Source organism: Lates calcarifer, linkage group LG1, assembly GCF_001640805.2.
Source record: "Lates calcarifer isolate ASB-BC8 linkage group LG1, TLL_Latcal_v3, whole genome shotgun sequence".
Lineage (NCBI taxonomy): Eukaryota > Metazoa > Chordata > Actinopteri > Centropomidae > Lates > Lates calcarifer.
Window position 1 is genome coordinate 22,139,564 of NC_066833.1, and position 13,815 is coordinate 22,153,378.

The 13,815-nt window shown below is 40.9% G+C and overlaps 1 protein-coding gene across 1 annotated transcript in view; it reads left to right on the forward strand.

Annotated features, from left to right (window-relative positions):
* Window positions 1–7,882: 7,882 nt before the first annotated feature.
* The window catches only part of clybl (citrate lyase beta like), a 57,961-nt gene continuing 52,028 nt past the window's right edge, over window positions 7,883–13,815 (forward strand). The window contains 1 exon segment of the mRNA XM_018702636.2: window positions 7,883–7,989. Coding sequence (XP_018558152.1) covers window positions 7,946–7,989 — 44 coding nt within the window. The 5' untranslated portion in view covers window positions 7,883–7,945.

Below are 13,815 nucleotides of genomic sequence, written 5' to 3' on the forward strand. Positions count from 1 at the left end.
CAGGCTTTCTCAATGTCTTGTTGTCTCTTCTGATCAACAGAAAGGCTAATATCCACCACATACACTCTAGTTTCATTACTGTAACATTTCATCCATTGAATTACTCAGAATGAGTCAAAAACAATGTGACATGTGTTATCATAAACAAATTTAAGAAACCTATGGGCTGTTATGTGAGTTGGAATTTATCCATCATGTAATTGTGACATGCAAGAGAAATATGTTTGTGAACAAATTAGGTTTAATTAACTATAAGGGTAAAAAAGATAATGAATTAAAAAAATATATGTGTATGCGTATAAGAAATCATATGATTTGTTTGCATTTGCAAGCATGCAGTAAGTAAAAGGTTTTAGAAAGCCTTTCAGTGTTTTGATAAATTCTTAACTGCAGTTTGAGAAGACGTTTGCTAAAGAGAACAAACAATGTGGTGTTGTTATGTGGCTAAAATGTCTCTCCTGGGTCACTGAAACTTTTTTGCCGCTTGTCAACTTGTCAGTTCTTGTCATGCTTTGTCATTCTAGGTGGATGAGAAGTCACGACTCAAAATGTGTGTGTGTGTGTGTGTGTGTGTGTGTGTGTGTGTGTGTGTGTGTGTGTGTTTGTTTCTGTGGTTAAAGAACAAGTTAGTTTGTTAGGTTCCTTGTAATCTGGCAACCAGGGCTGACGCAGTGAGGTGGCGGTGTCTCGAGTTCCAGCATCTAGCAGTGACTCCAGCAGGTTCTGAGTCTGCCAGATTCTACAAGTGAATGAGAGGCAGATGTGTGGTGACAGCACAACGCTCATTAGGCCGAATCAGTGTCACACTGTGACAACTGGCCAACTTGAGGCTTCTCTCGTCACTCAGTGCTTACTCCATTCAGCCAAGACCAGATCGGACTCTCTCAGGCCTCATTTGAAACTATTAACTGTTCTGGCTTCTCTCTTTTGCCCAAAACAGGACCTTTTAAGTTTGATTAGGTGTGTGCGACACTGATAAACTCATTTTCTTGTATTCCCTGAATACACCATCTCCAACCACAACATTCCTCTAAATCTTTAACTAGATCTTTTCCCCACATCTATCTATGATCCCAGTGGTATCGCTGACTCTGACCACTGGTCAACCCCTGCGCCTCAATCCCAGCTGTGTGGTCAGCTCTGGCCCCTCAGGGCCTCCATCCCTGGGCTGAAGTTGTGATATCTATTTCAGTCCACTAGAGACCAGACAGCCACTGTGGCTCCAGAGAATTCCCTGTCCAGCGATTACTGATGGTAGCACTCCGCTCGTATACTTTAGCATCTCCTGTGTCCAAACTGCTTAGCATCTGATGGGTCGCTCTAAGCCATTAAGGCCAGTTTGCAATTATAGATGTGTGGCTGCTGGACACAGAAACAGATGTGCTTTGATCTATTTACGGTACAGTGGATGGGGGGCTCATAACAGCTTAGTTCCATGCGTGGGTCAAATCACGCACCTCTGACATCTCTTGTCTTTCAGTTCACTTGACATGCACTTGTGTTTTTCAATCAGCAAAAAGTTTAGTGATGAATGGGCATTAAGAGAGAACAGCGATAGCAGCTGCTCTGTGTGTGTGTGTGTGTGTGTGGGTGGGTGTGAGTGTGCGTGTCAGAACACATACTACATAATCACGCATGTGTGAATGTACTACGTGTGTGTTTATGCCTTTAATCTGCATGTGCCAACCACGACCAAGCATGTGTGGAGGTGAGAGCTTGTTGAATGGAAATTCGGACAATCCTGTTGCACTAAATAAAAGGGAACCAATTCAAGCCCCATCTGTTTAAGCACCAAAATTCACCAAGGGGCAAAATAGTTAGTGTTGCGGTACATTTTTAACGCCTTGTCTCCTTTTTTCCCCCTCAGCTTGAAGTGCTTTGGGTGGTGAAAAATGGAAAACAAATGTTCTGTTGACAGCTTTCTTATGCCCAGGGTGTGTGAGTATTTATATCATAAAGGTGCCAACACATCCTGGTTTTACAGGCTGACCATCGCTGGGGGGAGAAAAGAGGGGGACAAAGGGGGGTTATCCTGTAGCTCATTCTGGTAATTACTAGATCAGTGATGAATAGGCCTTGATAAGTCTGTGACAAATTAGCTTACAACTAAGTCTGCTGCGGTGTGAAATTCTTATTCAATGCAAAATAAGTTAGCTTTATAATCAAAGTAGGACATCTACAAATGGAAACTGCATGTCGGGTCCTGGTGTGACAACAGCACACTTTGGACCTGGACTGCATTAAAGACTGAGGGCATGGCTGGATGCGCTGTGGCCCCTGTGCCGCTTAAGGCTCATAATAACAGGGTTCGACCCGAAGTTTTAAGCAGAGCATGCCTCAGTAATATTCAGTTCCACAGTCATTTTTCTTCCTTGTCACTTGTCTTACTGTCACCACTTTGCTTGTATTAAAAATTCACGGGTCACTTGTATGGCATTTAGTGCTTGTCTCCAGTGTACTGCATGCCTGTGCTAACTAGTCAATTGTGACCACTTTTCACAGCAGCAGCAATGCCTTGGGCAAACTGTGATTTCATAATGTTTATAGTGTCAGTGGCAAGCCTGATGGGAAAATGGTAATAACTCCACTACCAATATGAATAATGAATGAACTCATATCATTTCATAAAGCAGATGGGATGTATAACATATGGAAATAAGCAGGCATAATCTTGCCACTGAGTTCCAGTGCTAAATAAAAACACAATATTTTGAACTGTTTTTACTGCTACAATACTGTATCCTGTATGATATAGCCCGCAGGAACCTGTGAGAACACTGTCTACTGTACCATCACAGAGGTGTATTCGACAGAGTGCGCAGAGGGAGTCCAGCATTGACATTGTGCTGTAAGCAGGTCTGTCCTGAGGTGAACCATGTGTACACAGCTTTAGGTCCTCTCTGATGTAGGTGTTTCTCAGTCCGCCAGTATCGTGTTGCGAGGCCACCATCCCCACTGTGTTTGTTCCGCGTCAGTGTGCTGAGAGAGAGTACTACGGGAACATTCATTCATAAACTTCCATCCAGCAAACCACTTTCATTGGATTCATCTTTCTTTGTATTTTTGCGCCCTAAACTTTCTCGCAGCTCCACTGTAGTGATGAGTGACATTTATTTAAATGTAACCAAAGTAAACATGTTTATTTATTGTCAAATTTTCCTGCAATCACTGAACAACAAAAGCTCAGTCCCTCAACAAAATAACAGATGCCCAAGATGTTAATATTCTGAGGTCTGGCTGGACCTACTCATTAATTCAGTTAAATGAAGTGAGAGAGGGGGAATCAGAGTGAACCGAACGGGAAAAAAGCCCTTAAAACCATTTCCTGTGATTTGGGCAACATGCAGAAAAGTCAGGGGCTCAGTATTTATCTTTCCTTTGCTTGTTCCCTGCCTCTCTCTCTTGTAAATGCATATTAATCTTATTTTTCTCATTTTGGTTTTCCTCAACATACAGTATTTCTTTCCTTCTCTCTCTGTCGCTCTCTCTCTCTCTCTCTCTCTCTTGCGCGCGCTCTCTGTCTCTCTCATGACTGCTGGGTCGGTAACTTGCCGGTGGACTGGGTCAGGGGGCACAGTCAGGTTTTGTCCACCAGCTTTGGGTTGTAAAGGCTAATGCCTCCTGACACTCTCAGCTCCATCAGTCCCGGCCGCATCATTCTGGTAATGCAGAAGTCATCAGGGCCTGGGATTGCGTGAGGGCTCTCATCTGGAAACCCAAACAACCTTAACCTCATTGAATTCCTGTTGAAGAATGCAAAAAATTAATTAATGGATTTAGTTGCTACTTCGTCTCATTGAATTACACTTTATTGTCTTGGATTGATGTGTTTTTGAGGAAATCTTTCTAAAATATATCCGTATCAGATCTGGTTTTGCAAAAGAGGTAAGAAATACTCAAAAAACATTTGCTCATGTTAGAGTCAATAAACATACACTACTGATCCAGTTAAGGGGATGTTGTAATTTCTGTTCAAAGGCCAAAGTTTAATCTGGATTGTGTGGCCTCTTTAGCTGGTGTGCTGGTCTTTTCCAACCATACTCCACTTCCTTTACAGGCACTCAACTGAATTGTTGCTTAACCTGCGCAGTGACCCTGCCACATGCTATCTACATCCTTCTACCCCAGATCCACCACTACACTATTCCCCTTGTGGGCAAGGGTTTTGCTATGCGTCAACCAGAGCCACAGACTTTCGAAGAGAAATCCATAAACCTTGTGTTAGGGCAGAGAAAAAAAAGTCAGCACCAGTGCTTACTCATCTGTTAAAAACGGAGTGATCTGCAAAGTTTGTATGAGAGGGTTTTTGACGGTGCCCTGCTGCTTTGTCAGTGCAGCACATGCTGCAGGCACTGGCATCCCCTATTGCCTTCCAGGTCATTGGCCAGGCTCAGCAGGAGGTGGGCTTCTAGCCCCATGACACGTCCCTGATTCACAGCTGGATCCGTAACAAGGTATCATAGCAAATGAGTCGGTAAAACATCACTGGTTTGAAGAGCGTGAAAAATTGTCATGATATCATTTGTAATTCCTGATCTGGACTGCTGTTGGTAGGAGAAAGAGAGATAGAGGGTAAGAGAGAGATCTGGTAATGAAGGGGTTTTATTCCTTTTCACCATTTCCACCAGTCCTGGGCCCCCCTCTCTTCCTCACCACCCCACAGCCTTATCCCCATACTGGTGCCTGAGGGGTGAGATCCAAGCTAATGTAAGGAGGCAATAATTAAACATCCCGTGATTCTCAGCCAAGTGGCTTATAGGTGTTGCACTCTTAACATGAGGGCTTTATGACACGTTGTCCTATTCTTGAATATGCCTTTTGCTCCTCATTACACATGACTCATGATGGGTCGTGATGTGTCAGATTGGGCCTGTCCTGGTGCGTTGCGGTGATAGTGATGATGTTTGGGGAGGTAATACAGGCTAAGTAAGGAGTTAGTCAAATGTTGTCAGGTCTCAGTATTATCATACTAGAAGTTATTCAGCTGCTGAGCGTGTAATAAAGGGCACAATGCTTTTTACTTTTTTTCTTTCTTTCTTTCTTTTTTTTTTTTTTTTTTTTACAAAATAAGAGCTAAAATCTAAACATGCAGTAAACTGTGTTCATTTAATTTCATTACAAAAAGTAATCTTTTTAAGACAGAGAAGATATTTAGAAGATATTTACATACATGCTGTACCAGAAGCTGGTCACAGTCTATTTCAATAGAAACTCTTTTACATTAATATTTTTTGTAGAATATTCTTTGTTTTGATACCAAATTGAGTCCTTTTCATTTATCAAAATCTTTATTATTTGCATACAGCTCATTTGTCACATTTTAGATTTAAAAAAAAAAAAGATTTTAATTTATTTTGTAATAATATTCAGGAAAGAAAATTAATGTGCTATCATTAGAAAATGTCTATACATCACATAATGTATTATGCAATAAAATTAAATAGATAAACGCTTATGATCTTTAACCTTTCTATGCTGAGAGTACAGTTGGCTGTGAGGCTGTGTGCAGGTTTGATGGATGCAAAGAATGGACAAACATCAGCTCCCTCTAAAACCACAATGGAGACCTTGGATCTAAATGTCATGGTTTCATAACGGATACACTGACATTTGTGTGATGGGATTTAGCCATGGGTTAATATAGCCATTGCTGGCACACTGCATTGATGTCCATCTCACCCAGGCTGTGAAGTCTATCTCACCATTTTTTTTGGGGGGGGTGCCCTCACAGAAGTTTCTTTCAAAGGGATGAATTGGATTCTATGCTGGTTAAAGCCAATTATTTTATCAGAAAAAAAGTGTTTGATATGTAGGTTTGTTTTATATGATGTTAATGTGCCTCAGGAGCTGTTCAGATCATTCTTTTTTGGTGAGTGTCGGGCTGGGGGTGGGGGCTGTTGGGGAAGGCAGGCGATCAGCATTAAAATCAGAGCCATGTAAATCTAATCAATTATACAGTTTTTCAGATAAAATGTTGGTAAATCAAAACACATTTTCCAAAAGTCACAGTATAATGAGAAATTTAAATTGGAAACAGAAACCATTTGTTTATTATAAATGCCAGGGTGAGGTGGTGACTTGCCATCCATAAATTTCGTTATCCTTTCATATTCCTTTTATCTATGACTACAGCTTTGGCACTCGTTCAAGATTTTAATGAACCCAGACTTCTGAGGCATCAAGGCCTAGTGATGCATTGTCCATTTGGATCAGGGAGTACAGAGGGGGGACAAAGGCAAAAAGCTTCTGCCTTTGACATAATATTTTATATTCTATTGCCTTACAGGGGGGTCATTAGGTGATTGCAACATTTAACAACATAACAGATTGACAAGAATAAACACATATTCAGCATATATCTGGAATTAACTACCAGACTGATGGTCTTGTGTGTGTGTGTGTGGTGTGTGTGTGTGTGTGCATGTGCATGTGGCAAGGGGCGACTTGAATCAAAAAATAATTTTCTGTGCTTTATGAGGACACAGAGAACCCCCCTGCTCTGGCGCGACCTGGTGTCGGCTGCTTTCTTGGGCTCAGAGGTTCCTACGGGAGACCAGAATGGAAGTTGAGCATCTTGCTGTGATCCAAAGAAAGTGTGCCAAATGCTATCAAAACTGGATTAGTAGACAACAATTGTGTTCGATGAACGGAAGGGGGAGGGAAAGAGGTAGTTTCCAAGTAACCCATGGATGGAATTTTCCAACTCCATTGCATTTTTATCCAATGTAGGAATAGATGAGCACATAAGCCTCCTTTGTTTAGGAGTAAAATCTATATTGAAAAGGTTCGAGTTTCCTTACCTGATCGTGGATGTACTTGAGAAGCAGCAAGCACACTGGAATGTATTTCAGATGTATTGTATAAATGCCAGTGGCTTATTTATATGTATTCGTCATTTCAGATTTCAGAAGCTTTGAGCATCACTCATGTTTCTGTTATATGTAATGTTTTTCTTGTGTTCAGCCTTTGGAAGAGAGAGAAAAATATCTGTTATCCGCTTATCCAACAAAAATGACATGGAGATGACATAATGGACAAATAGTTACATTAGTGGTTGGGTGGAGGGTTGGGAGTGGGGTTTGGGGGTGGGGTGTGTGTGTGGAGGGGTGGGTTGGGCGGCTTGAACCTGGGTTTGGAAATACTGCATTATATAAACGAAACACACAGCCATGAATGTACACTTTCTGGCCTATGCAAAAGTGGGGAAACCACAGTTACTCTGAGTCAACTCCTGAGTCAAGTCCGGCAGCACATTCACATTTAAATACAACCACAGCTCAATGGCTGTCCTCTGAATGCTGACATTTGGAGCAAGTCCCCTGCTGACTTAATCATGGCAAATATTGCGTGTCATTTGTGCACCACACTTGGACCTGGCTGATGGTAGTGGTAGTAATTCACCACTGCTGTGAGAGAGAGCTCCTGGGGTGACGTGCCTTGTGCTCAAATCTCCCTTCTCTCTTTCCATTTATACCTCTCATGTCTCTCCTTCGCAAGCTTCAGCCTGTCTCTGTCCCTTCTGTCTCATAGAGCAGAAAGACACCAGAGTCACTGTAGACAGGGACCATCTGTGATGCAAAAAACATGCCTAGAATATATAACAGTTACATTTTTAACTACGTAACGTACAAAATATCCCTGGTTAATCAGTGTTTACCAACTGTAACTTTCCATTTCTTCCACTTCTTTAGAGTTATGTCTTGAAATAAATTATATTGTGTCATAAATGTGTGGGTAATTCCCCTTTTCAAGTCCTTGTCATCCCTCCCCGTTCCACAGCAGCACTTCCCCGCTATGTGTTCTCTGTTTATCTTCCCATGTGCTTGTAGTCTTCCAGAGCCCGCCCCTCTCCATGTTATGGCCAATGACAGTACTCGGGCTGCATCGGGGAACTACTTATGCAGCCAATCGCTACTTGCTCGTTTGGCGCGTCATCGAAGCAAACATGGCGGCGCACATGACCAAAGCAGTGAAACGACTTCTACCACTGTAAGTCAGTTTTTGTTTAGTTTGCTCTCCTTTTCTGAAATGTGCGTTATCTCTTGTATAAAAGCTGTAAAATGTAACGGCGTATTCCATCCTTTCACGGCAGCAGCTGTCAAATGTGACCTGTTTTGTAGTCTCGGGAGGAGTAGCTACAGCAGTTGGCAACAGTTTCGCCAGCATTATATCAGTTTGTCCTCTCCCTTACGTTTTCCAAAACGTGAGACAATGTACCGGTTTGTTGATTCTTGAATAGAGGCTAAATAGAGGCTAATAGAGGCTAAAAATGTGCGTAAGATTGAAACTGCTGTGGTCCACCGTGCTCCAGTACGTTAATACCCTCCCAACATTTCATCCGTGCATAGCCTATGGTATTGGGGGGGGGGGGGGGGGGCAACTCTGTTGCTGCCTCCATATTGTCAAGTTCTATCCACTCCAACTCAATACCAACTCCCCAGCACACCACAGCAAAGACGATAACGCTGGCCACTACAGATTGGTAGAACATCCCTAACAGCCTAGTGAACACATTGAGGGATCTGCCTGCCCTGTCCTTTCCTTTCAGAGGGTCTCAGAGTTGAGAAGTTGTCTGAGAATTGAGTGGCACGTTTCTCAGTCAATGTTGGGTTCAATGTCGGTGAGGTGGTCCATAATCCTGGACCACCTGCATCACAAAGGGAGATCATTTAATTGATAATTACAATCAAGTAACAGAAATATTTTACACACTCTTATAGGCAGCAATATATCATGTTCAGTTAATGGTTGTTAATAGACCTTTTGGCTGATTGCTAAGGCCTATGCGAGAAAAGTGACTGGAATAGAGAGATTATTTAAAGGTACTTTATGGAAGAATTTGAAGCAATTTATGTAAGAGTTGCTTATTTATGTTGCTTATTTATTGCCAATTTGTGAAAAGATTGTAACATGACATAAAAAATTAGCCATTCCCCGACTTTCTCTGTTGCCTACAACATCCTATAGACTGATTTCTATGTAAAGAACTCAGGTCAAGTTTTCAGGATGCTTGTTCCTGAGTGCCTTGCCACAATAAAAGTCTCTTATGCACTACTACAGCACTGGCAGTGTGCTATTGTTAGCTTCAGAATAACTGCTTTTACAAAATGACTGGCCCTCATGAAGCCCATTTGGCCAAATGAGGCCAAGCCAGCTCCAAGCTGGCTCTCCTATTTGACAAGTGAGCTAACATTACTGCAAAGCCTGTGAAATTCATTGTAATACTGTGGCTTTAGTTGACTAATGCTCCCAGACGTTAGCTTGCCTGCTAATGTGGACAAATCGGAAGCAAACTACCGTGTTGAGTAGAGAAGGTCTGCTAATTCATCCAAACTCCCAAGGCTGATCTGGCTGGTAAATTGGCAAGGCTCTCGTTTGATAATTACCTTAGTGTCTAACAAACACTGGATCCCTGCAGCGTAGTTAAGTTACAGCTACCTGGCTAGCCTTTACTTGTCTGCTTGGTACGATTATCACCATGGTCGGCTGCAGCTTAAGCACCCCCAGCAAGCACACAATGAGGGCTGGTAAAGAGACCTTTATGGATGCAGGATTCAAGCTATAGTTCATTTTCCACTAGAGTTGTTAGTAATAACAAGAGTTTTTAGATTTCTCCATACAGAATCTTTAAGCTAGGCCTACTCAATGCAATCTGGGGGGATTTGGACTAACAAGACAGAAAAATAGGCCTGTACTAGTGACAACAGTATGTCCCACAAATGCTGTACATCTGCATCTGCATGTGCTTTAAGTGGAGCAGCTAAATGAATGTTCAGCCATGTGGAGAACACTAAAGCCAGAGCAAGTAAATATGCTTGTTGTCTTGACAAAAACGTAAATGATTTTTATTTGTATAGTCTTGTTCCTCTATGTGAACAATCAGACACATTGTTCTAAGCCAAATTCTTATTTTTTCCATGAGTGTGTCTTAGTTTTATTTTATGTGTTTGACATGGGAAATTTGTGAATGACTTTCTGCAATAAAATTATGTGACACATGGAAGTTTCAAGTATTCCTTTTATTGATGGAAAATTGAAAATAAAAGTAATTTATTACAACAGTGAACTCAGCCAGTAAAATAATTATTTTAGGGAGAAATAAGTCTAAAGTCTGGTTGTTTTGATCACCTTGTTTATACAATGACTTCTCCTTCCAAAATACAGTAATTGATTATTAATTTAACAAATCTCCTCATATACCTCATACACCCATAGACATTGTGAAAGTTTTAAGATATGAAAAAATAGATAACGCCCAAGCCTAATGGCAGTTTGTGGTTTAAGTGGTTTCCCTTCTGCAAATATTTCCTGTCCATCCGCTCAGTACTTCTGTGCATCTACTAGTTGTGGTTGCCTGGCAACCTCACTGTGATGCCAAGGTCCAGGAAGACACTGCACCGGGCTGTGCTATATTTTATTTTATGACTCCTGTGATTGCGATATTACTGAAGAAGCTGGCGACACCTCATGGTAGCCTTTTACTCATTACAGGCAATTTCACCTGGTTTTTAGTTTCTGCCAGAAACTACTGTTGTCTTGTGGGCTTCGTGGTATCATATCTGTATTTGTTTTTTCAGTATTTGTAATGGCACAAGGTTCAGTTTTTAACTGTTTTTAGAGAGATGTTGATTCAATGTCATGATCATTTAGGGGGTTGTATTTTTTTGGTGCTGTAGACTTGTATTGCTTAATGATACTGAAAATGATGTTTCTAATATCTACCTTCACTGATAGAAATAAGTGGACAAAATATTTGATAGGCCTTAAAAATATTATTATTCTGTATCAGGTTGAAATTCCTTTCATGATATGAATATTGTTAATAATAATAATCATACTCATATTTCAGAGAGTACTGGCAGTCACTCATGGCAGTCACTTAGTGCAGCCATAGGTTTTCTGCTCCGCTGGCCTCTTAGCAGCCTCAGCTCTTGTTAGTCGGAGCTTGTCAGTCAAGCAGTCGTTGTTCCACTATAGATCATTTCTCATTCACTCTGCACACCCACAGATTTACAGTCATCTAAACTGGAAACAATCTTTTCTGTCAACAGTGGCTAGTGCTGATGTAACTACAGACCCAAGTGACTTTTTGTTTTTTAGATCACCTGATCAAACGCTTGATAGAATTATAATAAAGAAGGTTATTGGTGTTGCTTAATTTTACCATGCAGAACACAGGTGCTGTTGGAATACCGCTGCCTCAATTGGTTAGTTTGTTCGTGTTTTTGTGTGACTTTCAGTGGTGGAAGAAGTAGTCAAGTTCTTCACATAAGTAAAAGTAGTACATACAGTATATGCTTGGTATAATATATCCAGTTTTGTGTCTTACACTGACCTGTCAGTGGCAAATCAAGCTCAAGACTTCAGTGACATACTTTGACATGGCAATTGTCCATTGATACATGCAGCAGTTGTTGCAGCGCTGGATAATTTTCTTGTCCATACTGCACTGAAGATTTTGTCCTATCCCTGTCAAAGCATAGGAAGATAAGGCCCAGTCAGGATATAGCATTTACTGCTTTTATTTAGACCCTTCTTTTTTATATATCTGTTTCAAATTCTTCAACTTCATGTAATTGTAACACTGAATTGCTGGAGGTTTCCTTTTAAGAATACCAAGAAACATGCATATTAGTCTTGTGTGCATTCTTGCAAGTTGAGGCTGTCAAGTTCAGTGACAGATGGTTAGCAGTCAATTTGCCCAGTGCACTTGTACCTTTTGTAAATTGTGATGAAAATCTCACAGGAAGAAACTTCAAACAGTCTGAATGTTAGTTACAAAGAACTTAAGTGGGTTTAATATTTTGTACAGGTCAACAACATGTACAATGTTGTGACATGTGGCTCTAATTCAAGGCGCATGAATTTCCAGAGGCACAAAGCTGATGATCCTGCCAAATTAGAGTGTGAAGTGACTGTCACGCCTGTGTGTGTGTGTGTGTGTGTCTTTGTTTGTGCTTATGGTGACAGCCTGAATGGATTAGACATAAACTATTTTCACATTCTCAGATTCACATCCCTCTCTTAACTTAGCATGTCACAATTTTCTTGTAGTATTTTACAGTGATTTAAAATAAAGTAAAAGTTCCAATATTTGGAAAAAGATTTTTTTATGATATTTGATTTGTATATTTGTGTACAGAAAAGGCATGTAAAAAAATATACCATCATACTACGATCTATATTTATTTACATATTTAATTTTGGCTGCTGTGCCTGGGAAGCAGTACCTACATGGTTAAATGCAACCCTCTCAGATGGCTGGAACTAGGAGAGGAATGTGTGTGCTTGTTTTATGGACAGCCTAGAGCCTTCGCCCTGGCATTGGCGGCAGACTGCTCTTTGTCACAAACACCCTCATGTCAAAGATGGAACAGCATCCTGGAGGAAGCATTGACTGCTGCTATGAAGTCGACAAGTGATGAAAGTAGCCTAGAGGTTGTCAATTAAGACAGCCAAGGCCTGGACCTTATAAGTTAATGGGCAGTTTCCCCTCTCAGGGCCTGCTAGGGCTTTATAGCACAGCTTATAAAACCCCCAAGTGTAATGCACCCCTATAACGTTTTCAATTAAGAGAAGGGGCATAAAGCAGTGCAGACACTTGGCAGTCAAGCCAGAATGTTTATAAAGTGGCATTTGGCATAAATTGGGAGGGGAATGTTCAATTGCTCCAGTTGTTTTAAAGCAGCAGCTACTGCGCAAAATTTTATTTTGATGGCACTTCATGCTGACTGGAAGCATTACAGACTTCCTGTTGTCTTCCCATTACTAGTTCCTTTAGCTTGGTCATATGGATGCACAGCCTGAAGTTTAAAAGCCCCGTCTTCTCAGTTGTAAAAGAAATTAGAACCAGGACAAGACAGAATTTTAATATACCCTTGTAATGTTATACACTGTTAATATTAGTACTAATTGTCATTATAAATGCATTAGTCATTTCACAGTAAATTGGCTAATTTCCATGTAAAATGGTCCTATAATAACAGATGAATTTACATGTGATGCAATTAAAGAAAATGAAATAAAACTGAGCAGATTATTATCTGTCAACATAATTAGCTGTGTAATGCTATTAGAAAGAAACAATGTGAAGATCTCTTCACTCATCTGGTGTCTTCTGTGGTCGAACTGGCTTTGGCTTCTGGTAGAAAAATAAATGAGTGTTGAATAAACACCAGTGTGTTGACACCTCATTTCCTCATTGATTGGTGGTGGAAGCTGAGCTTGAGGTGTGTGGCCATAATCCAATCAGCCAAGAAAACAACCATGGTGACTGTGTAACTAAATTCTGCAGCTATGGGAAGGTGAGCAGGTTGTCTAAGTAACCTCAAATCTTAAGTGCTGTGCTTTTCCAGAACTAACTAACTTTAACTATTTATCTAAACTTTTACTACACTACAGCATCAGTGCTTGTGAATCTATTTACCAGTGCTTACTGATGTTCTTTTTTTTTTTTTTTTTTTTTGCACGGTGCCTTTCTTGAGCCAATGAATCAATAAATTGCTCTATTACCTGTTGTTGACCCAGCTAATCTTGCTTTTGAAATCTGTTACAGAGCATTAACTTAACACATGTTGCTGTGTGAAAACAAAACTCTGGTAACTGGCGTGGAGACCAGCTGAGTAAACGTGGTTGAGGGAGCAGTGTGGGGTGGCAGAGCAGAGAGGCCTACACTTGTCCCAGTGCTGAGCAAGTTGAATACATACAGCCAACAGATGGATAAGTTACCCTGTATCCCCACAGAAGAAAAAAAACAACCAAAACAAGTGTCTCTGCTCTAGTACTGAAGCCTTTGATCAACAGCTCATCTTTGGC